Below are 23,152 nucleotides of genomic sequence, written 5' to 3' on the forward strand. Positions count from 1 at the left end.
TCCCACACTCTCTCTCTCTCTCTCTGGTCCTCCCACACTCTCTCTCTCTCTCTGGTCCTCCCACACTCTCTCTCTCTCTCTCTCTGGTCCTCCCACACTCTCTCTCTCTCTCTCTGGTCCTCCCACACTCTCTCTCTCTCTCTCTGGTCCTCCCACACTCTCTCTCTCTCTCTGGTCCTCCCACACTCTCTCTCTCTCTGGTCCTCCCACACTCTCTCTCTCTCTCTCTGGTCCTCCCACACACTCTCTCTCTCTGGTCCTCCCACACTCTCTCTCTCTCTCTCTGGTCCTCCCACACTCTCTCTCTCTCTCTCTCTGGTCCTCCCACACTCTCTCTCTCTCTCTGGTCCTCCCACACTCTCTCTCTCTCTCTCTCTGGTCCTCCCACACTCTCTCTCTCTCTCTGGTCCTCCCACACTCTCTCTCTCTCCCTCTGGTCCTCCCACCTCTCTCTCTCTCTCTCTGGTCCTCCCACACTCTCTCTCTCTCCTGGTCCTCCCACACTCTCTCTCTCTCTGGTCCTCCCACACTCTCTCTCTCTCTGGTCCTCCCACACTCTCTCTCTCTCTCTCTGGTCCTCCCACACTCTCTCTCTCTCTCTCTCTGGTCCTCCCACACTCTCTCTCTCTCTCTCTCTGGTCCTCCCACACTCTCTCTCTCTCTGGTCCTCCCACACTCTCTCTCTCTCTCTCTGGTCCTCCCACACACTCTCTCTCTCTCTCTCTCTCTGGTCCTCCCACACTCTCTCTCTCTCTCTGGTCCTCCCACTCTCTCTCTCTCTCTCTCTGGTCCTCCCACACTCTCTCTCTCTGGTCCTCCCACACTCTCTCTCTCTCTCTCTGGGCCTCCCACACTCTCTCTCTCTCTCTCTCTGGTCCTCCCACTCTCTCTCTCTCTCTCTCTGGTCCTCCCACACTCTCTCTCTCTCTCTGGTCCTCCCACACTCTCTCTCTCTGGTCCTCCCACACACTCTCTCTCTCTCTCTGGTCCTCCCACACTCTCTCTCTCTCTGGTCCTCCCACTCTCTCTCTCTCTCTCTCTCTGGCCCTCCCACACTCTCTCTCTCTCTGGTCCTCCCACACTCTCTCTCTCTTTCTCTGGTCCTCCCACACTCTCTCTCTCTCTCTGGTCCTCCCACTCTCTCTCTCTCTCTCTCTGGCCCTCCCACACTCTCTCTCTCTCTCTCTGGTCCTCCCACACACTCTCTCTCTCTCTCTGGTCCTCCCACACTCTCTCTCTCTCTCTCTGGTCCTCCCACACTCTCTCTCTCTCTGGTCCTCCCACACTCTCTCTCTCTCTGGGCCTCCCACACTCTCTCTCTCTCTGGTCCTCCCACAATCTCTCTCTCTCTCTCTGGGCATCCCACACTCTCTCTCTCTCTCTCTGGTCCTCCCACACTCTCTCTCTCTCTGGTCCTCCCACACTCTCTCTCTCTCTCTCTGGTCCTCCCACACTCTCTCTCTCTCTCTCTCTGGTCCTCCCACACTCTCTCTCTCTCTCTCTGGTCCTCCCACACTCTCTCTCTCTCTCTCTGGTCCTCCCACACTCTCTCTCTCTCTCTCTCTGGTCCTCCCACACTCTCTCTCTCTCTCTGGTCCTCCCACACTCTCTCTCTCTCTCTCTGGTCCTCCCACACTCTCTCTCTCTCTCTGGTCCTCCCACACTCTCTCTCTCTCTCTCTGGTCCTCCCACACTCTCTCTCTCTCTCTCTGGTCCTCCCACTCTCTCTCTCTCTCTCTCTGGTCCTCCCACACTCTCTCTCTCTCTGGTCCTCCCACACTCTCTCTCTCTCTGGTCCTCCCACACTCTCTCTCTCTCTCTCTGGTCCTCCCACACTCTCTCTCTCTCTGGTCCTCCCACACTCTCTCTCTCTCTCTCTGGTCCTCCCACACTCTCTCTCTCTCTGGTCCTCCCACACTCTCTCTCTCTGGTCCTCCCACACTCTCTCTCTCTCTCTGGTCCTCCCACACTCTCTCTCTCTCTCTCTCTGGTCCTCCCACACTCTCTCTCTCTCTCTCTCTGGTCCTCCCACACTCTCTCTCTCTGGTCCTCCCACACTCTCTCTCTGGTCCTCCCACACTCTCTCTCTCTCTGGTTCTCCCACACTCTCTCTCTCTCTCTCTGGTCCTCCCACTCTCTCTCTCTCTCTGGTCCTCCCACACACTCTCTCTCTCTCTCTGGTCCTCCCACACTCTCTCTCTCTCTCTCTCTGGTCCTCCCACACTCTCTCTCTCTCTCTGGTCCTCCCACACTCTCTCTCTCTCTCTCTGGTCCTCCCACACACTCTCTCTCTCTCTGGTCCTCCCACACTCTCTCTCTCTCTCTGGTCCTCCCACACTCAAATTCAAATTCAAATTCAAATCGCTTTATTGGCATGATAAGGTACATCTTATGTTGCCAAAGCATCAAAATACATTTATGGTTGAACACATAAACGCAGTTCTATTCATACAGTGTATAAACAGGTATATCCCTGAGTGTATAAATATACATTCGCATTGTTTATATATACTCTTTTCTTAGATTACTGGTTGTCCCTCTGTTCATGGCAAGCTGTAACATAGTGTGACGCCAGTGTTACACAGCTTCTCTCCTCCCCCAGTAGGAATGGGAGTTTTTGGTTGTCATTCAGATTTCTGAATTCAGGGCATATTTGTGAGAATTTTTGGTAGAAATTCTCCCTGATGCCCTGATATTTTCCACAGGCTGTGAGGAAGTGCATCTCTGTCTCCACTACTCCCTGACTGCAGTGAGAGCATATCCTGTCTTCTCTTGGCAGCCTGGTCTGCCTGTGTCTGCCTTTTTCGATCGCTAGGCTATGTTCGCTAAGTCTGTACCTTGTCAAGGTTCTTCTCAGTTTGTTATCCTTTACCATGGTCAGGTAATCAGCTATGTTGTATTGTCTGTTTAGGGCCAAGTAGCAATTGAGTTTGCTTTGGGTTTTTGTTGTTTCTGCCCAATATGTCAGATATTTTTCCTTTTGCTTAGCGACGATTGTGTTGGGTCGAATTCTTTGTGTTACCCTGTCACTGTCCTGGGGCTGGTTATTGTTAGTATTGTTAGTAGTTACTTCACTGAGTCCCAGGACTAGTTGACTGAGGGTATTCTTCTTTATGGTCAGCTCTTGGCATTTCAGGGCGTCGTAGTGATAGCATTGGGGGTTGCTCATTTGTAGGTGATTCCAAAATTTGGTGGCTCTTTTTTGGATAGTGATTATTAATGGATATTGGCCTAGTTCCGCCCTGCATGCATTGTTTACTGTTTTCCTTTGAGTCCGGAGGATACTTTTACAGAATTCTGCATGTAGGATCTCAATTGGGTGTTTGTCCCATTTTGCAAATTCTTGTTGTGTTAGCGGTCCCCATACCTCACTGCCATAGAGCGCAATTGGTTCAATTACTGATTTGAAAATTTTGAGCCAAATGCTAATTGGGATTTCTATTTGGATTGATTTTTTGATGGCATAGAAAGCCCTTCTTGCTTTCTCTTTCAGTTCATTCACAGCCAGTTTGAAGTTTCCCGTAGAACTGATTTTTAAGCCCAAGTATGTGTAGTTAGTGGTTTGTTCAATTTTGGTTGTTCCTACTGTGAAATTTATTTTGGGTCCCTGATGTTTGGATCTTTGCTGGAACACAAGGACTTTGGTTTTTTGGGGATTTATTGTCAGGGCCCAAGTCTGGCAGTACGACTCCAGCAGGTCCAGGTTCTGCTGTAGACCCTCCTTAGTTGGTGACAGCAGAACCAGGTCGTCTGCATAGAGGAGGAATTTAACCTTGGATTCATATAGGGTGAGGCCGGGTGCTGTAGATTGTTCAAGTAGTTTTGCCAATCCATTTATGTAAATATTAAAGAGTGTCGGTGAGATTGGCGAGCCCTGCGTCACCCCCCGCCCCTGTGGGAAGTATTTTGTTTGTTTGTCTCCAATTTTAACTGCACATTTGTTGTTTGTATACGTTGATTTAATTACATCATATGTTTTCCCTCCTACCCCGCTTTCGATAAGTTTGAGGAATAAACCGTCATGCCAGATGGAGTCGAAAGCCTTCTGGAAATCTACAAAGCATGCGTAGATTTTGCTTTTGTTATGGTGAACGTGTTTGACAATTAGGGTCTGTAGGGTGAAGATATGATCGGATGTTCTATAGTTTGGCAGGAATCCAATTTGGCTTTTACTCAAGACATTGTGCTCCTCAAGGAAGTTTATAAGTCTTTTGTTTATGATGCTACAGAATACCTTCCCCAGGTTACTGTTTACACAGATGCCTCGATAGTTGTTTGTGTCGATTTTGTCCCCACTTTTGTATATGGGTGTTATGAGTCCTTTGTTCCAGATATCAGGGAAATAACCGACACTCAGAACCAAGTTGAAGAGTTTTAGGATAGCCAGTTTCATTTTGTCGTCTGCGTGTTTAATCATCTCGTTTAGTATGCCGTCTGTCCCGCAAGCTTTTCCTGGTCGCAGGTCCTTGAGTTTTTCAAGAAGTTCTTTTTCTGTTATTATGGCGCCTAGCGGGTTTTGGTTATCTTTTATGGCCATTTCTAGCTTTTCCAGTTTTTTGCATATTTGGTGTTGCTCTGGTCTTAGTGTGTTTTTCTGGTATAATTTTTCAAAGTGGTTTACCCATGTGTCCCCATTTTGAATGGCCAAATCGTCGTGTTGTTTTTTGTGTAGTGTATTCAAGTTGTCCCAGAAACAATTGGAATCAATGGATTCCTCCATGGAGCTGAGTGTATTCTTAATATATTGCTCTTTTTTGGTTCTGAGTGTGTTTCTGTATTGTGTTAGTGTCTGACAATAAGTAAGGCGTAATGCCTCGTTTTCTGGATGTCTGTGTTTTTGGTTTGATATTTTTATCCAATTCCAATTTCAATTCAAATGCTTTATTGGCATGAAAGTTTACAGAGAACCATCTTGCCAAAGCTTACATAGCAAAAAGGTACAGTTTTCCAACATTCTGTAGGTGTCAATCGATTTGACATTTGTTGGGTACATACAATATTACTTTTAACAATATTAATTTCTCTCTCTCTCTCTGGTCCTCCCACATTCTCTCTCTCTGGTCCTCCCACTCAGTTCAGTTCAGTTCAGTTCAAATGCTTTATTGGCATGAAAGTTTACAGAGAACCATATTGCCAAAGCTTACATAGCAAAAAGGTACAGTTTTCCAACATTCTGTAGGTGTAAAATCGATTTGACATTTGTTGGGTATATACAATATTACTTTTAAACAATATTAATTTTAAACAGTCTTTCTACTTCATTTGGTACGTTCAATATTAATTTTAAACAGTCTTACTTTTAAACAGTCCTCAGGTTGTGACATGTTGTTACATATTTAGCCCCAATCTCTCTCTCTCTCTGGTCCTCCCACATTCTCTCTCTCACACTCCCAATCTCTCTCTCTCTCTGGTCCTCTAGTGGGTGTCGGGGCCGCTCTTGCATTGACGGCTCGTTGGCGGTTGCCAGGTCGCGGGGAGATTCAAACCGGCGGCGCCGAGCGGGTGAGAGAGAGAGAGAGAGAGAGATGGGGGCGTGAGCTGGGGGGCTGTGAGCCGCGAACCTGGATCAGTGAGCTGGGGGGGTCAGTAGGCCTAGTCCCGGGCCCGGGAGGCTGTGAGTCTGAGCCGCGCTCTCTCCTGGGGCTGGGGCTGTGGGTCCTGTGAGCCGGGGCCCGGGGCCTGTGAGCCTGGCCCGGGGAGCTGAGCCCCGCTCTCCCCCTGTGAGCCGGGGCCGGGGTCCTGTGAGCCTGCCCGGGATTTGCGGGGGGCCCGCGGCCCTGTGACGGGAGCCTGGGGTCAGCAGGACAAGCTGAGAGGGCTGTTTAAAAGCATATGGGCTCCTTGGCTTTCCAGAAAGAGGAATAGGCCCTGATCATGGAAATTTACGGCTCAGAAGGAGGCCATTCGTCTCATTGCGTCCGTGCCGGGCGATAACGAGCGATCCCGACTAATCCCACTTTCCAGCACAGACTCGATGGGCCGAATGGGCTCCTTCTGTGCCGTTATGACGCGATGACTCTTGGTCCATAACCTTGTAGGTTATGCTCCACACCAGCCTCCTTCCACTCTACTTCATCTCACCCTATCGCATATCCTTCTATTCCCATCTCCCTAATATACTTATCCAGCTTCCCCTTAAATGCATCGATACTATTCGCTTCAACCACTCCCCGTGGGAGCGAGTTCCACATTCTCACCACTCTCTGGATAAAGAAGTTTCTCCCGATTTCCCGATTGGATTTATTAGTGACCATCTTATATTTATGGCTGCTAGTTCTGGTCTCCCTCACAAGTGGAAACATCTTCCCTACGTCTACCTTATCAAACCCTTTCATAATTTTAAAGACCTCTAGCCTTCTCTTTTCTAGTGGAAAGAGCCTCAGCCTGTTCAATCTTTCCTGATAGGTATAACCTCTCAGTTCTGGTATCATCCTTGTAAATCAGAGGTTTAAGAACGAGAGGTGATCTTATTGAAACATATAAGATACTGAGGGGGCTCGAAAGGTAGGTGGAAAGAGGATGTTTCCCCTCGTGGGGAAATCTAGAACTCGGGGGCACAGTTTTAGAATAAAGGGTCGCCCTTTTTGAACTGCGATGAGGAGGAATTTCTTCTCTGAGGATCGGAATTCTCTGCCCAGAGAGCCGTGGAGGCTGGGTCATTGAATATATTTAAGGTGGAGATCGACAGATTTTTGCAAGATAAGGGAGTGAAGGGTTATGGGAAGCGGGCAGGGAAGTGGCTTTGAGCCCAAGATCAGCCATGATCTTATTGAATGGCGGAGCAGGCTCGAGGGGCCAAGTGGCCTATTCCTGCTCCTATTTCTTATGTTCTAAATCTTTTTTGCATTTTCTCCAGTGCTTCTATATCCTTCTTATAATATGGAGACCAGAGCTGTACACAGCACTCCAAATCGATGATGTAAATAGTGAGCAACAGTGGTCCCAGCACCGATCCCTGTGGAACACCATTCCCACCTTCTGCCAATCCGAGTAACTACCTTTAACCTCACTCTCGGTTTTCTGTTTTGTAGCCAGCTTGCTGTCCATTCTGCTACCTGTCCCCTGACTCCTCACGCTCTGAGCTTACTCATGAGTCTACTCTGCGGTACCTTATACATAAGAAATAGGAGCAGGAGTAGGCCATACGGCCCCTCGGGCCTGCTCCGCCACTCAATAGGATCATGGCTGATCCGAAGCTAGACTCACGTCCACTTCCCTGCCCTCTCCCCGTAACCCCTAATTCCCTTATCTGCTAGGAAACTGTCTATCTCCATTTTAAATTTATTTAATGTTGCAGCTTCCACAGCTCTCTGAGGTAGCAAATTCCATAGATTTACTACCCTCTGAGTGAAGAAGTTTCTCCTCATCTCAGTTTTGAAAGGGCAGCCCCTTATTCTTAGATTATGCCCCCTAGTTCTAGTCTCACCCATCAGTGGAAACATCCTCCCCGCATCCACCCGATCAAGCCCCCTCACAATCTTATATGTTTCGATAAGATCGCCTGTCATTCTTCTGAACTCCAATGAGTAGAGTCCCAACCTACTCAACCTTTCCTCATACGTCAACCCCCTCATCTCCGGAATCAACCGAGTGAACCTTCTCTGAACCGCCTCGAGAGCAAGTATATATTTTCTTAAATATGGAAACCAAAACTGCACGCAGTATTCCAGGTGTGGCCTCACCAATACCCTGTATAACTGCAGCAAGACTTCCCTGTTTTTATACTCCATCCCCCTTGCAATAAAAGCCAAGATTCCATTGGCCTTCCTGATCACCTGCTGCACCTGCATACTAACTTTTTGTGTTTCATGCACCAGGACCCCCAGATCCCTTTTTACTGTAGCACTTTGCAGTTTCTCTCCATTTAGATAATAACTTGCTCTTTGATTTTTTCTGCCAAAGTGCATAACCTCACACTATCCAACATTATATTGCATCTGCCAAATCTCTGCCCACTCACTTAGCCTGTCTATGTCCTTTTGCAGGTTTTTTATGTCCTCACTCACTGCTTTCCCTCCCATCTTTGTATCGTCGGCAAACTTGGATATGTTGCACTCGGTCCCTTCCTCCAAATCATTAATATAGATTGTAAAGAGTTGGGGTCCCAGCACTGACCCCTGCGGAACACCACTAGTTACTGATTGCCAGCCCGAGAATGAACCATTTATCCCAACTCTTTGTTTTCTGTTAGATAGCCAATCTTCCATCCATGCCAGTATATTACCCCCAATCCTGTGACTTCTTATCTTGATCAGTAATCTTTTGTGTGGAACCTTGTCAAATGCCTTTTGGAAGTCCAAATACATTACTTCCACTGGTTCCCCTTTATCCACCCTGTATGTTACATCCTCAAAGAATTCGAGCAAATTTGTCAAACATGACTTCCCTTCATAAAACCATGCTGACTCTGTCCTATTAAATTATGTTTATCCAAATGCTCTGTTACTGTTTCCTTAATAATGGACTCCAACATTTTGCCAACCACAGATGTTAGGCTAACCGGTCTATAGTTTCCAGCTTTTTGTCTACTTCCCTTCTTAAATAAGGGTGTTACATTAGCAGTTTTCCAATCTGCCGGGACCTTTCCTGAGTCCAGGGAGTTCTGGAAAATAATGACCAATGCATCCACAATCCCTACCGCCACTTCTCTCAAGACCCTAGGATGTAGGCCATCGAGTCCGGGGGATTTATCCGCCTTAAGTCCCATTATTTTACTGAGTACCATCTCCTTAGTGATTTTAATCGTCTTTAGCTCCTTCCCCCCCCCCCCCCCCCATTGCCCCCTGTTTGCCCAGTGTTGGGATATTTTTAGTGTCCTCTACTGTAAAGACTGATACAAAATATTTGTTCAGCGTCAATGCCATCTCCATGTTCCCCACCACTAGTTTCCCGGTCCCATCCTCCAAGGGACCAACGTTCACTTTAGCCACCCTTTTTCTTTTTATATAGCTGTAGAAACTCTTGCTATCTGTTTTTATATTTTTTGCTAGTTTACTTTCATAATCTATCTTCCCTTTCTTAATTAATCTTTTAGTTATTGTTTGCTGGCTTTTAAATGCTTCCCAATCTTCTATCCTCCCACTAGATTTGGTTAATTTATATGCCCCTGTTTTCAGTCGGATACTATCCTTTATTACTTTACTAAGCCACGGATGGCTGTCTTTTCTTTTACTCCCCTTTTTCCTCAGTGGAATATATTTATCTTGAAAGATGTGAAATATCTCCTTGAATGTAGACCACTGCTCTTGTACCGTCTTACACTTTAATCTGTTTTCCCAGTCCACTTTAGTCAATTCTACTCTCATACCTTCATAGTCTCCTTTATTTAAGCTCAGTACGCTGGTTTGAGATCCAACTCTCTCACCCTCAAACTGAATTTAGAATTCAACCATATTATGGTCACTCATTCCAAGGGGATCCTTTACTAGGACATTTTTTATTAATCCTGTTTCATTACACAGGACCAGATCTAAGATTGCCTGCCCCCTGGTTGGTTCAGTTACATACTGCTCAAGGAACCCGTCCCTAATACACTCTAGGAACTCTTCCTCAAGGCTGCCATGCCCAATTTGATTAGTCCAGTCAATATGAAAGTTAAAATCCCCCATGATTATAGCTGTTCCCTTATTACAAGCCCCAACTATTTCCTGATTTATACTCCGACCAACAGAGTTGCAACTGTTAGGAGGCCTATAGATTACGCCCACTAGTGACTTTTTCCCCATCTTATTCCTTATCTCCACCCAAACTATTTCACTATCCTGATCCTTTGACCCAATATCATTTCTGACTATTGCAGTGATTCCATCCTTGATTAACATAGCAACCCCACCTCCCTTTCCTTCCTGTCTGTCCTTCCTAATTGTCAAATACCCTTGTATGTTTAGTTCCCAATCATGATTATCTTGCAGCCATGTTTCCGTAATGGCCACCAGATCATACCCATGTGTACTTATTTGTACCGTCAACTCGTCAATTTTGGTACGAATGCTGCGGGCATTCAGATAAAGAACTTTCAAATATGTTTTCTGACAATTTATTCCTGCTTTTACCCCTTTTACTACTTTACCTTTATCATTATACATTCTGTCCCTTCCTGACACGCTCTGGTTTTTAATTCCCCCACTGCTACCTTGTTCTATTGCCTTCTCCGCTGTCATTTTTAATTTTTCGCTCTCTTAAAACCTCCCCCCCACTAATTAGTTTAAAGCCCTCTCTACAGCCCTAGTTATTCGATTCGCCAGGACTCTAGTCCCAGCACTGGCCAAGTGAAGTCCATCCCAACGGAACAGCTCTCTCCTGTCCCAGTACTGATGCCAGTGTCCCAAGAAGCAAAACCCATTTCTCCCACACCAGTCTTTGAGCCACGCATTTAACTCTCTAATTTTATTTACCCTAGCCAAATTTGCTCGTGGCTCAGGTAGTAATCCAGAGATTATTACCCTTGTGGTTCTGCTTTTTAATTTGGCCCCCTAGCTGCTCAAACTCCCTCAGCAGAACCTTCTTCCTTGTCCTATCTATGTCGTTGGTACCAACATGGACCATGACAACTGGATCCTCCCCCTCCCACTCCAAGTTTCTCTCTAGCCCAGAGGAGATGTCCTGAACCCTGGCACCGGGCAGGCAACACAGCCTTCGGGACTCTCGCTCTCGGCTGCAAAGAACGCTATCTATCCCCCTAACGATACTATCCCCTACCACTACAACATTTCTTTTATCTCCCCCCACTTGAATGGCCCCCCACTCCACGGTGCTGTGGCCAGGTTGTTCATCCTCCCCGCAGTCCCCGTTCCCATCCTCACAGGGAGTAAGAGCCTCGAACCTGTTGGACAAGAGCAAGGGCTGCAGCTCCTCCAACACTACCTCCTGGATCCCCGTACCTGCCTCACTTCTAGTCACACCATCCTGACCCTGGCCACGGACTACATCTGAATTAATTAATCTAATTGGTGTGACTACCTCCTGAAACACAGAGTCCAGGTAACACTCCCCCTCCCTGATGTGTCTCAGTGTTTGAAGCTCGGACTCCAGCTCTTCAACACGGAGCCGGAATTCCTCGAGCAGCCAGCACTTACTGCAAATGTGATCACTGTGAGCATCAATGGTGTCCACCAGCTCCCACAGATTGCAGCAGCAACACATCACCTGATCTCCCATTCTATGTAATTAATTAAATTTATTAATATTATTTTTAAATACCCTCTGCCCCGATTCTAGATGATGAATATCGCACCTTAGGAACTATAAACCACAGAATTTAAGCTTCAAAAGAGAGAAATCCTCACCAAGCAATCACTTACCCGCTTTCTGGTGACGTCACACTTGGATTACTTTTTACCTCTCTCCTTCCCTCTGAGGTCCGAGACTGGAGACTGGTAGGCCTTACCTGGGTCTCTGAAGCTTTTTAAAGCTTCCCGCTCGCGCCTCCCGCCGTCACCCGTGGTCTGAGGCCTTACCTGGGTCTCTGAAGCTTTTTAAAGCTTCCCGCTCGCGCCTCCCACCGACACCTGCGGTCTGAGGCCTAACCTGCGTCTCTGGAGCTTTTTAAAGCTTCCCGCTCGCGCCTCCCGCCGACACCCGCGGTCTGAGGCCTAACCTGCGTCTCTGGAGCTTTTTAAAGCTTCCCGCTCGCGCCTCCCGCCGACACCCGCGGTCTGAGGCCTAGCCTGGGTCTCTGGAGCTTTTTAAAGCTTCCCGCTCGCGCCTCCCGCCGACACCCGCGGTCTGAGGCCTAACCTGGGTCTCTGGAGCTTTTTAAAGCTTCCCGCTCGCGCCTCCCGCCGACACCCGCGGTCGGAGGCCTTTTGAAAGTCCACGTATATTACGCTGCATTACCCTTGTCTACTCTTTCTGTTACTTCTTCAAAGAGTTCAATAGGTTGACTTTCCCTATTGGAATCCATGCTGACTGCTCGATTATATTTTCAGTTTCTCGATGTTTTTCTATTACATCTTTGAGTAAGGATTCCATTACCTTTCCTACCACTGACGTTAAGCCAACTGGTCTATAGCTCCCTGGACTTGTTCTACCTCCCTTTTTGAATATAGGAATCACATTAGCTGTCCGCCAGTCCTCTGGCACCATTTCCCTTTTCTATTGAATTTATTTACATATGTGTGTGTATATATATATACCTCATGGATGGCCAGTTGTGAGCTGCTCGATCTGTCCTGAATCTATCCCACTTAACATGGTCAGTCTGGTAGCTATGTCCTTCAGGGCTCAGCCTGGTCAATGTTAGGGGCTCTCGGGGCCACTCCCCCTGACTGTATAGCACTGTGCCCCTTCCTCTGGTGGACCTGTCCTGCCGGTAGGACAGTACATACCCTGGGATGGCGATGGAGCAGTCTGGACGTTGGCTGATTTATATGTTTCTGTTGCTTGTCTAGCCTGTGAGACAGCTCCCCAACTTGGGCACCAGTCCCCAGATGTTATTGAGGATTTTGCAGGGTCGACTGGGCTGGGTGTACCTTTGTCATGTCCTGATTCGATACCTAGGTCACAGCCGAGTGGTCCATCTGGTTAAATAATTTTCCTTTCTAGTGAGTTGATGCAACAATTTGATATATCAATATAAGATACTCACCAAGAAATCCAATAGGGAATTCAGAAGAAACTTCTTTACCCAGAGAGTGGTGAGAATGTGGAACTCGCTACCACAGGGAGTGTTTCAGGTGAATAGTATAGATGCATTTAAGGGGAAACTGGATAAGCATATGAGGGAGATAGGAATAGAGGGTTATGCTGATAGTGTTAGATGAGGAAAGATGGGAGGAGGCTCGAGGCTTCAAGGGTTAATTTATTTGCTTATGGGACCTGGGCGTCGCTGGCGAGACCAGCATTTATTGCCCATCTCTAGTTGCCCTTGAGAAGGTGGTGATGAGCCGCCTTCTTGAACCACTGCAGTCCGTGTGGTGAAGGTACTCCCACAGTGCTGTTAGGGAGGGAGTTCCAGGATTTTGACGCAGCGACGATGAAGGATCAGCGATATACTTCCAAGTCAGGATGGTGTGTGACTTGGAGGGGAACTTGGAGATGGTGTTGTTCCCATGCGCCTGCTGCCCTTGTCCTTCTAGGTGGAAGAGGTCGCGGGTTTGGGAGGTGCTGTGGAAGAAGTCTTGGCGAGTTGCTGCAGTGCATCTTGTAGATGGTACACACTGCAGCCACGGTACGCCGGTGGTGGAGGGAGTGAATGTTTAAGGTGGTGGATGGGGTGCCAATCAAGCGGGCTGCTTTGTCCCGGATGGTGTCGAGCTTCTTCAGTGTTGTTGGAGCTGCAGATGGTGGAAAGGCTTTGGGGAGTTAAGTTCCGAGGAGATATGACACAAATTAGGGTTGTATTCCCTCGAATTTAGAAGGCTAAGGGGTGATCTGATCGAAGTTGTCAAGATATTAAGGGGAACAGATAGGGTAGAGAGAGAGAAACTATTTCCTCCGAGACACCCTAGTCCACTCCTCTATCACCCCCAGCACCCCTTCCCCTTCGCCTGGCACCTTCCCGTGCAAGCGGAGGAGATGCAACACCTGCCCCTGTACCTCCCCCCTTCCCACTGTCCAGGGCCCCAAACACGCCTTCCAGGTGAAACAGCGATTTACTTGTACTTCTTGCAATCTAGTATTCGCTGCTCACGATGTGGTCTCTACACTGGGGAGACCAAACGCAGATTGGGTGACCGCTTTGTGGAACACCTCTGTTCAGTCCGTAAGGGTGACCCCGAGCTTCCGGTCGCCTGTCATTTTAATTCACCGCTTCACTCCCACTCGGACCTCACCGTCCTTGGCCTCTTGCATTGTTCCACGGAAGCTCAACGTAAACTCGAGGAACAGCACCTCATCTTCCGATTAGGCACTTTGCAGCCTTCCGGACTCAATATCGAGTTCAACAATTTCAGATCATAACCTCGGCCCCTATTACATTTTTACTTCTATTTTTTTATCCACCCCTTTGCGGTTTCTCCCCGCCCCCCCCCCTTTCCTTTTTTTTCTCTCTCCCACATGGCAGCTGTCTCCCATTCTGCCAGCGCATTAGCACATTTCACACCTAATCTAGAGCCGTCTTGTCTCCACTAGTCCTATCACCATCTTGTCTCGTTTTGAATATCTCTTAATGTCTCTTCACTTCTTTTGTTCTCTCCCAGCCCTGCCTTTCGATCTATTTCATTTCCTTTCCAGTTTTGAAAAAGGGTTAGACCCGAAACATCGACTCTAATTTCTCTCCACGGATGTTGCCTGGCCTGCTGAGTTTTTCCAGCATTTTCTGTTGTTACTTCGGATTTCCAGCATCCGCAGTATTTTGCTATCGTACTGTTTCCACTGGTTGGGGATTCTAGGGCTAGGGGGCATCGTCTAAAAATTAGAGCCAGACCTTTCAGGAGTGAAATTAGGAACTGGTGGTAACATAGAAACATAGAAGATAGGAGCAGGAGTAGGCCATTCGGCCCCTCGAGTCTGCTCCGCCATTTAATGAGATCGTGGCTGATCATCCAAACTCAGTACCCTGTCCCTGCCTTCTCCCCATATCCCTTGATCCATTTAGCTGTAAGAAATATATCCAACTCCTTCTTGAATATATTTAATGAATTGGCCTCAACTGCCTTGTGTGGTAGAGAATTCCACAGGTTCACCCCTCTCTGGGTGAAGAAATTCCTCATCTCTGTCCTAAATGGCTTACCCCTTATCCTTACACTGTGACCCCTGGTTCTGGACTCCCCGCCATCGGGAACATCCTTCCTGCATATAGTCTGTCCAGACCTGACAGAATTTTATAGGTTTCGATGAGATCCCCTCTCATTCTTCTAAACTCTAGCGAATATAAGCGCAATCGACCCAATCTCTCCTCATACGTCATTCCTGCCATCCCAGGTATCAGCCTGGTGAATCTTCGCTGCACCCCCTCCATGGCAAGAACATCCTTCCTCAGATAAGGCGACCAAAACTGCACACAATACTCAAGGTGTGATCTCACCAAGGCCCTGTACAACTGTAGCAAGACATCCTTGTTCCTGTACTCGAATCCTCTCGCTATGAAGGCCAACATACCATTTGCCTTCTTAACCGCCTGGTGCACCTGCATGTTTACCTTCAGCGACTGGTGCACAAGGACACCCAGGTCTCTTTGCACGTCCCCTTTTCCCAATCTATTGCCATTCAGATAATAATCTGTCTTTCTGTTTTTGCCACCGAAGTGGATAACCTCGCATTTATCCACATTATACTGCATCTGCCCAATCACCCAACCTGTCCAAATCATACTGGAGTTTCTCAGCATCCTCCTCACAGCACACAGGCCCACCCAGCTTTGTGTCGTCTGCAAACTTGGAGATATTACATCTAGCCCCCTCGTCTAGATCATTAATATATATTGTGAATAACTGGGGTCCTAGCACCGATCCCTGCGGTACCCCACTAGTCACTGCTTGCCACTCGGAAAAAGACCCGTTTATTCCAACTCTTTGCTTCCTGCCTGCCAACCAGTTCTCTATCCAAGACAGTACCTTACCCCCAATCCCGTGTGCCTTAACTTTACACGCTAATCTCTTATGTGAGACCTTATCGAAAGCCTTCTGAAAGTCCAAATACACCACATTCACTAGTTCTCCCTTATCTATTCTACCAGTTACATCCTCAAAAAATTCCAGTAGATTAGTCAAGCATGATTTACCTTTTGTAAATCCATGTTGACTTTGTCCGATCCTGTCACTGTTTTCCAAGTGCTCTGCTATTACATCTTTTATAATGGACTCTAGCATTTTCCCCACTACCGATGTCAGACTTACCGGTCTATAATTCCCCGTTTTCTCTCTACCACCAATCCATGGGAACTGCTCCAGAGTCTATAGAATTTTGGAAGATGACCAGCAATGCATCTACTATTTCTAGGGCCACTTCCTTAAGTACCCTAGGATGTAGATTATCAGGCCCTGGGGATTTATCGGCCTTCAATCCCGTCAATTTCCCTAACACCATTTCCCTACAAATACTGATTTCATTCAGTTCCTCCCTCTCATTTGACCCTATGTTCCCCGGCATCTCTGGGAGGATATTTGTGTCCTCCTTTGTGAAGACAGAACCAAAGTATGTATTTAATTGGTCAGCCATGTCTTTGTTCCCCATGATAAATTCCCCTGATTCTGACTGCAAGGGACCTACGCTTGACTTCACCAATCTTTTTCTCTTCACATATCTATAGAAGCTTTTACAGTCAGTTTTTATGTTCCCTGCAAGCTTACTCTCATAATCTATTTTCCCCCCTCTTAATCCCTTTGTCCTCCTTTGCTGAACCCTAAACTGCTCCCAATCCTCAGGTTTGCTGCTTATTCTGGCCAAATTATATGTCCTCTCCTTGCATCTTATGCTATCCCTAATTTCCCTTGTTAGCTACGGTTGAGTCACCTTTTTTGTTTTATTTTTATGCCAAACTGGGATGAACAAATTCTGTAGTTCATCCATGCGATCTTTAAATGTTTGAAATCACACAACACCAGGTTATAGTCCAACAGCTTTATTTGAAATCACAAGCTTTCGGAGCGCTGCTCCTTCGTCAGGTGAAGTGGAGAGATGCATAAAAACACAGCTTATATAGTCAGAGATGTTACCTGTAAACATCTGACATTATTCTCTGACTATATAAGCTGTGTTTTTATGCATCTCTCCACTTCACCTGACGAAGGAGCAGCGCTCCGAAAGCTTGTGATTTCAAATAAAGCTGTTGGACTATAACCTGGTGTTGTGTGATTTCTTACATTTGTCCACCCCAGTCCAACACCGGCATCTCCACACCATGGCTTTAAATGTTTGCCATTGTCTATCCACCGTCAACCCTTTAAGTAACGTTCCCCAATCCACCCCAGCCAACTTGTGCCTCATACCATCGTAGTTTCCTTTATTTAAATTCAGGACCCTAGTCTCGTGAGTAAACTACTTCACTCACCATTTTAATGAAGAATTCTATCATATTATGATCGCTCCCCACCAAGTGGCCTCGCACAACAATTTGCTAATGAATCCTTTCTCATTACATAATACCCAGTCTAAGATGGCCTGATCTGTAGTTGGTTCCTTGACATATTGGTCCAGGAAACCATCCCGTATACACTCTAGGAATTCCTCCTCCACAGTATTGTTACTAATTTGGTTAGCCCAATCTATATGTAGATTAAAGTCACCCATGATAACTGCTGTGCCGTTATTGCACGTGTCCCTAATTTCCCATTTAATGCCATCCCCAACCTCAGCATTACTGTTTGGGGGTCTGTATACAACTCCCACTAACGTTTTCTGCCCCTTGGTATTTCTCAGCTCTACCCATACAGATTCCACATCATCAGAGCTAATATCCTTCCTTACTATTATGTTAATCTCCTCTTTAACCAGTAATGCTACCTCACCTCCTTTTCCTTTTTTCCTGTCCTTCCTGAATATTGAATACCCCTGGATGTTGAATTCCCAGTCTTGGTCACCCTGGAGCCATGTCTCCGTAATCCCAATTTTTTCATATCCGTTTATATCTATTTGCGCAGGTAATTCATCCATCTTATTACGAATGCTCCTCGCATTAAGACACAAAGCCTTCAGGCTTGATTTTTTAACACTCTTGGTCCTTTTAGAATTATTATTTACTGTGGCCCTGTTTGATTTACATCCTTGATTTCTCTGCCTTCCACTTTTCTCCTTCCTGTCTTTTGTTTCTATCCTTATTTCTCTTTCCTCTGTCTCCCTGCACAGGTTCCCAACCCCCTGCCATTTTAGTTTAAACCCTCCCCAACAGCACTAGCAAACACTCCCCCTAGGACATCAGTCCCGGTCCCGCCCAGGTGCAAACCGTCCAGTTTGTACTGGTCAAACTTCCCCCAGAACCGGTTCCAATGTCCCAGGAATTTGAATCCCTCCCCCTTGCAGCATTCCTCTAGCCATGTATTTATCTGAAATATCCTTCTGTTTCTACTCTGACTAGCACGTGGCACTGGTAGCAATCCTGAGATTGCTACCTTTGAGGTCCTATTTTTTAATTTACCTCCTAACTCCCTATATTCAGCTTTTAGGACCTCATCCCATTTTGTACCTATATCGTTGGTACCTATATGCACCACGACAACTGGCTGTTCACCCCCTCCAGAATTCCCTGTAGCCGCCCCGAGACATCCTTGACCATTGCACCAGGGAGGCAACATACCATCCTGGAGTCTCGTTTGCGGCTGCAGAAACACCTATCTATTCCCCTTACAATAGAATCCCCTATCACTATAGCTCTCCCGCTCTTTTTCCTCCCGTCCTGTGCAGCAGGACCACCCCTGGTGCCAGGAAGTTGGCTGCTGCTGCCTTCCCCCGATAAGCCATCTCCCTCAACAATATCCAAAGTGGTATATCTGTTTGAGAGGGGGATGGACACAGGGGACCCCTGCACTACCTGCCTGCGCTTACTACTCTACCTGGTGGTCACCCATTCCCTTCCTGCTTGTGCAGCCTTTACCTGCGGTGTGACCAACTCCCTAAATGTGCTATCCACGATAATAATAATTAATAATAATAATAATAATGTGCTCAGCATCGCAAATGTTCCAGTATGTATCCATTCGCAGCTCCAGCGCCGCAGTGCGGTCTGTCAGTAGCTGCAGCTGGATACAGTTCCCGCACATATGGTCGTCAGGGACACAGGAAGTGTCCCTGATTTCCCACATAGCGCAGGAGGAGCATGCCACGGGGCAGCGGTGTGTTGCCATGACTTACCCTTTAATTAATTCAAATTAAATTAAATCAAATCAATACCACTAATTACACTACAATTAAATGATATACTCAAGGACCCTTGTTTACCAGCACTCCCCACTACACAACAGAGACCCGAGAAACTATAAACCACAAAAATTAAGTTTGGACAAAAACGAGAAAGAGAAATAATCACCAACCAGTCACTTAGCTGCTTTCTGGTGATGTCACACTTCGATTACTTTTTACTTCTCTCACTGACTCTGTGCCCCTCGCAGGTCCGCCGCTCAGCTCCGGGCCCAGGCCTCCTCTCCGCACTCTTTTCATGCTCCTCTCGCAGGTCCGCCACTCAGCTCCGGTCCCAGGCCTCCTCTCCGCGCTCTCTTTATGCTCCTCTCGCTGACTCTGTGCCTCTCGCAGGTCCGCCACTCAGCTCCGGGCCCAGGCCTCCTCTCCGCGCTCTCTTTATGCTCCTCTCACTGACTCTGTGCCCCTCGCAGGTCCGCCGCTCAGCTCCGGGCCCAGGCCTCCTCTCCGCGCTCTCTTTATGCTCCTCTCACTGACTCTGTGCCCCTCGCAGGTCCGCCGCTCAGCTCCGGGCCCAGGCCTCCTCTCCGCGCTCTCTTTATGCTCCTCTCACTGACTCTGTGCCTCTCGCAGGTCCGCCGCTCAGCTCCGGGCCCAGTTAGAAGTTTGGAACTCTCTTTTGCAAATGGCAATTGGTGCTAAATCAGTTGTTAATTTGAAATTGGAGATTGATTGCTTTGTGTTAACTAAAAGTAATAAGGGATATGGGCCAAAGGCGGGTAGATGAAGTTAGGTCGCAGATCAGCCATGATCATTGAATGCCGGGACAGGCTCGAGGGGCTGAATGGTCTCCTCCTGTTCCTATGGACTGGTTGGGCCAAATGGCCTGTTTCTGTGCTGCATATTCTATGTAATTCTATGCAACTGAATGACTTTCTAGGCCACTTTGGCGGGCAGTTAAGAATCAACCAGGTTGGTGTGGGACTGGAGTCACATGTAGGCCAGCCCGGGTAAGGACGGCAGGTTTCCTTCCCTAAAAGACATTAGTGAACCAGTTGGGTTTTTACGACAGTCCGACAGCTTCATGGTCACTTTTACTGGTCCCAGCTTTTTTTTCCCCAGGTTTTTTTAAACTGAATTCAAATTCTCAATTTTGCCCTGGTGGGATTTGAACTTGCGTTCTCTGGATTACTAGTCCAGTAACATAACCACTACACTACCGTGCCCGTCTAATATTCTGTTCTTTGGCTCTGTTAATTGTTGTTGTTGTCACTGCCATGAGCCTGTGCCTCTCCTTATAGAGGCTCGTGTAGCCAAGGTGTGAGTCACTGGAGGACAGAGCTCTCTGGCGCCGTGTGCATCCCGAGAGCAGCCTGCACCATTTCTGTGAGTTTGTGGGAAGGGGGTGAGTGGGCTGATTCTGATGTTTGATTTCTGACAGCAGGATGTGTGACGGTGCTGGCGTTGCTGTTTCAGGCCCTGCTGATTATAACCCCTGACTGACGGAGCCCTCTCTCTCACAGCATGAACCTTAAACTGGAGGTGCTGCTGTCCACCAGCATCAAGCACAAGAAACCTTGGCCTCAACTCCACTGGATTGGGCAGGTAAGCAGTGTAGGCAGTGTAAAAATGAACAGGCGGCACATATAATGGTTCTTGTGCTCGCTGCCTCTCTCACACTCTCTGTCTCTGGTTCCCTGTCTGTCTTTGTTCCTGTGTTTTCATCTCTCTCTCTTTTTTGCTATATCTGGCTTTCTTGCACTGTGTTTCTCTCTGCCTCTGTGTGATGGGGCCGCGCGTCACTGTGCGATGGGGCCGCGCGTCACTGTGTGATGGGGCCGCGTGTCACTGTGCGATGGGGCCGCGTGTCACTGTGTGATGGGGCCGCGTGTCACTGTGTGATGGGGTCGCGTGTCACTGTGTGATGGGGCCGCGCGTCACTGTGCGATGGGGCCGCGTGTCACTGTGCGATGGGGTCGCGTGTCACTGTGTGATGGGGCCGCGTGTCACTGTGTGATGGGGCCGCGTGTCACTGTGTGATGGGGCCGCGCGTCACTGTGTGATGGGGCCGCGCGTCACTGTGTGATGGGGCCGCGCGTCACTGTGTGATGGGGCCGCGCGTCACTGTGTGATGGGGCCGCGCGTCACTGTGCGATGGGGCCGCGCGCCACTGTGTGATGGGGCCGCGTGTCACTGTGCGATGGGGCCGCGTGTCACTGTGTGATGGGGCCGCGTGTCACTGTGTGATGGGGTCGCGTGTCACTGTGTGATGGGGCCGCGCGTCACTGTGCGATGGGGCCGCGTGTCACTGTGTGATGGGGTCGCGTGTCACTGTGTGATGGGGCCGCGTGTCACTGTGTGATGGGGCCGCGTGTCACTGTGTGATGGGGCCGCGCGTCACTGTGTGATGGGGCCGCGCGTCACTGTGTGATGGGGCCGCGCGTCACTGTGTGATGGGGCCGCGCGTCACTGTGTGATGGGGCCGCGCGTCACTGTGTGATGGGGCCGCGTGTCACTGTGTGATGGGGCCGCGCGTCACTGTGTGATGGGGCCGCGTGTCACTGTGTGATGGGGCCGCGCGTCACTGTGCGATGGGGCCGCGCGTCACTGTGTGATGGGGCCGCGCGTCACTGTGTGATGGGGCCGCGCGTCACTGTGCGATGGGGCCGCGCGTCACTGTGCGATGGGGCCGCGCGTCACTGTGTGATGGGGTCGCGTGTCACTGTGTGATGGGGCCGCGCGTCACTGTGTGATGGGGCCGCGTGTCACTGTGTGATGGGGCCGCGCGTCACTGTGCGATGGGGCCGCGCGTCACTGTGTGATGGGGCCGCGCGTCACTGTGTGATGGGGCCGCGCGTCACTGTGCGATGGGGCCGCGCGTCACTGTGCGATGGGGCCGCGTGTCACTGTGCGATGGGGCCGCGCGTCACTGTGCGATGGGGCCGCGCGTCACTGTGTGATGGGGTCGCGTGTCACTGTGCGATGGGGCCGCGCGTCACTGTGCGATGGGGCCGCGTGTCACTGTGCGATGGGGCCGCGTGTCACTGTGCGATGGGGCCGCGTGTCACTGTGCGATGGGGCCGCGTGTCACTGTGCGATGGGGCCGCGTGTCACTGTGCGATGGGGCCGCGTGTCACTGTGTGATGGGGCCGCGCGCCACTGTGTGATGGGGCCGCGTGTCACTGTGTGATGGGGCCGCGTGTCACTGTGTGATGGGGCCGCGCGTCACTGTGTGATGGGGCCGCGTGTCACTGTGTGATGGGGCCGCGCGTCACTGTGTGATGGGGCCGCGTGTCACTGTGTGATGGGGCCGCGTGTCACTGTGCGATGGGGCCGCGTGTCACTGTGTGATGGGGCCGCGCGTCACTGTGTGATGGGGCCGCGTGTCACTGTGTGATGGGGCCGCGCGTCACTGTGCGATGGGGCCGCGCGTCACTGTGTGATGGGGCCGCGCGTCACTGTGTGATGGGGCCGCGCGTCACTGTGCGATGGGGCCGCGCGTCACTGTGCGATGGGGCCGCGCGTCACTGTGTGATGGGGCCGCGCGTCACTGTGTGATGGGGCCGCGCGTCACTGTGCGATGGGGCCGCGCGTCACTGTGCGATGGGGCCGCGCGTCACTGTGTGATGGGGTCGCGTGTCACTGTGTGATGGGGCCGCGCGTCACTGTGTGATGGGGCCGCGTGTCACTGTGTGATGGGGCTGCGCGTCACTGTGCGATGGGGCCGCGCGTCACTGTGCGATGGGGCCGCGCGTCACTGTGTGATGGGGCCGCGCGTCACTGTGTGATGGGGCCGCGCGTCACTGTGCGATGGGGCCGCGCGTCACTGTGCGATGGGGCCGCGTGTCACTGTGCGATGGGGCCGCGCGTCACTGTGCGATGGGGCCGCGCGTCACTGTGTGATGGGGTCGCGTGTCACTGTGCGATGGGGCCGCGCGTCACTGTGCGATGGGGCCGCGTGTCACTGTGCGATGGGGCCGCGTGTCACTGTGCGATGGGGCCGCGTGTCACTGTGCGATGGGGCCGCGTGTCACTGTGTGATGGGGCCGCGTGTCACTGTGCGATGGGGCCGCGTGTCACTGTGTGATGGGGCCGCGCGCCACTGTGTGATGGGGCCGCGTGTCACTGTGTGATGGGGCCGCGTGTCACTGTGTGATGGGGCCGCGCGTCACTGTGTGATGGGGCCGCGTGTCACTGTGTGATGGGGCCGCGTGTCACTGTGTGATGGGGCCGCGTGCCACTGTGCGATGGGGCCGCGCGTCACTGTGCGATGGGGCCGCGCGTCACTGTGCGATGGGGCCGCGCGTCACTGTGTGATGGGGCCGCGTGTCACTGTGTGATGGGGTCGCGTGTCACTGTGTGATGGGGCCGCGCGTCACTGTGTGATGGGGCCGCGCGTCACTGTGTGATGGGGCCGCGC

General features: G+C 49.9%; 1 protein-coding gene across 1 annotated transcript in view; it reads left to right on the forward strand.

The window, feature by feature from the left end:
* Positions 1-5,401: 5,401 nt before the first annotated feature.
* cplane1 (ciliogenesis and planar polarity effector 1) overlaps positions 5,402-23,152 on the forward strand; it is a 341,103-nt gene continuing 323,352 nt past the window's right edge. The window contains exons 1-2 of the mRNA XM_086002590.1: positions 5,402-5,502; positions 20,177-20,337. Coding sequence (XP_085858716.1) covers positions 20,257-20,337 — 81 coding nt within the window. The 5' untranslated portion in view covers positions 5,402-5,502; positions 20,177-20,256. The remainder of the gene's footprint in view (positions 5,503-20,176; positions 20,338-23,152) is intronic.

This window comes from Somniosus microcephalus, chromosome 1 (assembly GCF_052327205.1).
Source record: "Somniosus microcephalus isolate GS21.2 chromosome 1, FLI_Smic_1.0, whole genome shotgun sequence".
Lineage (NCBI taxonomy): Eukaryota > Metazoa > Chordata > Chondrichthyes > Squaliformes > Somniosidae > Somniosus > Somniosus microcephalus.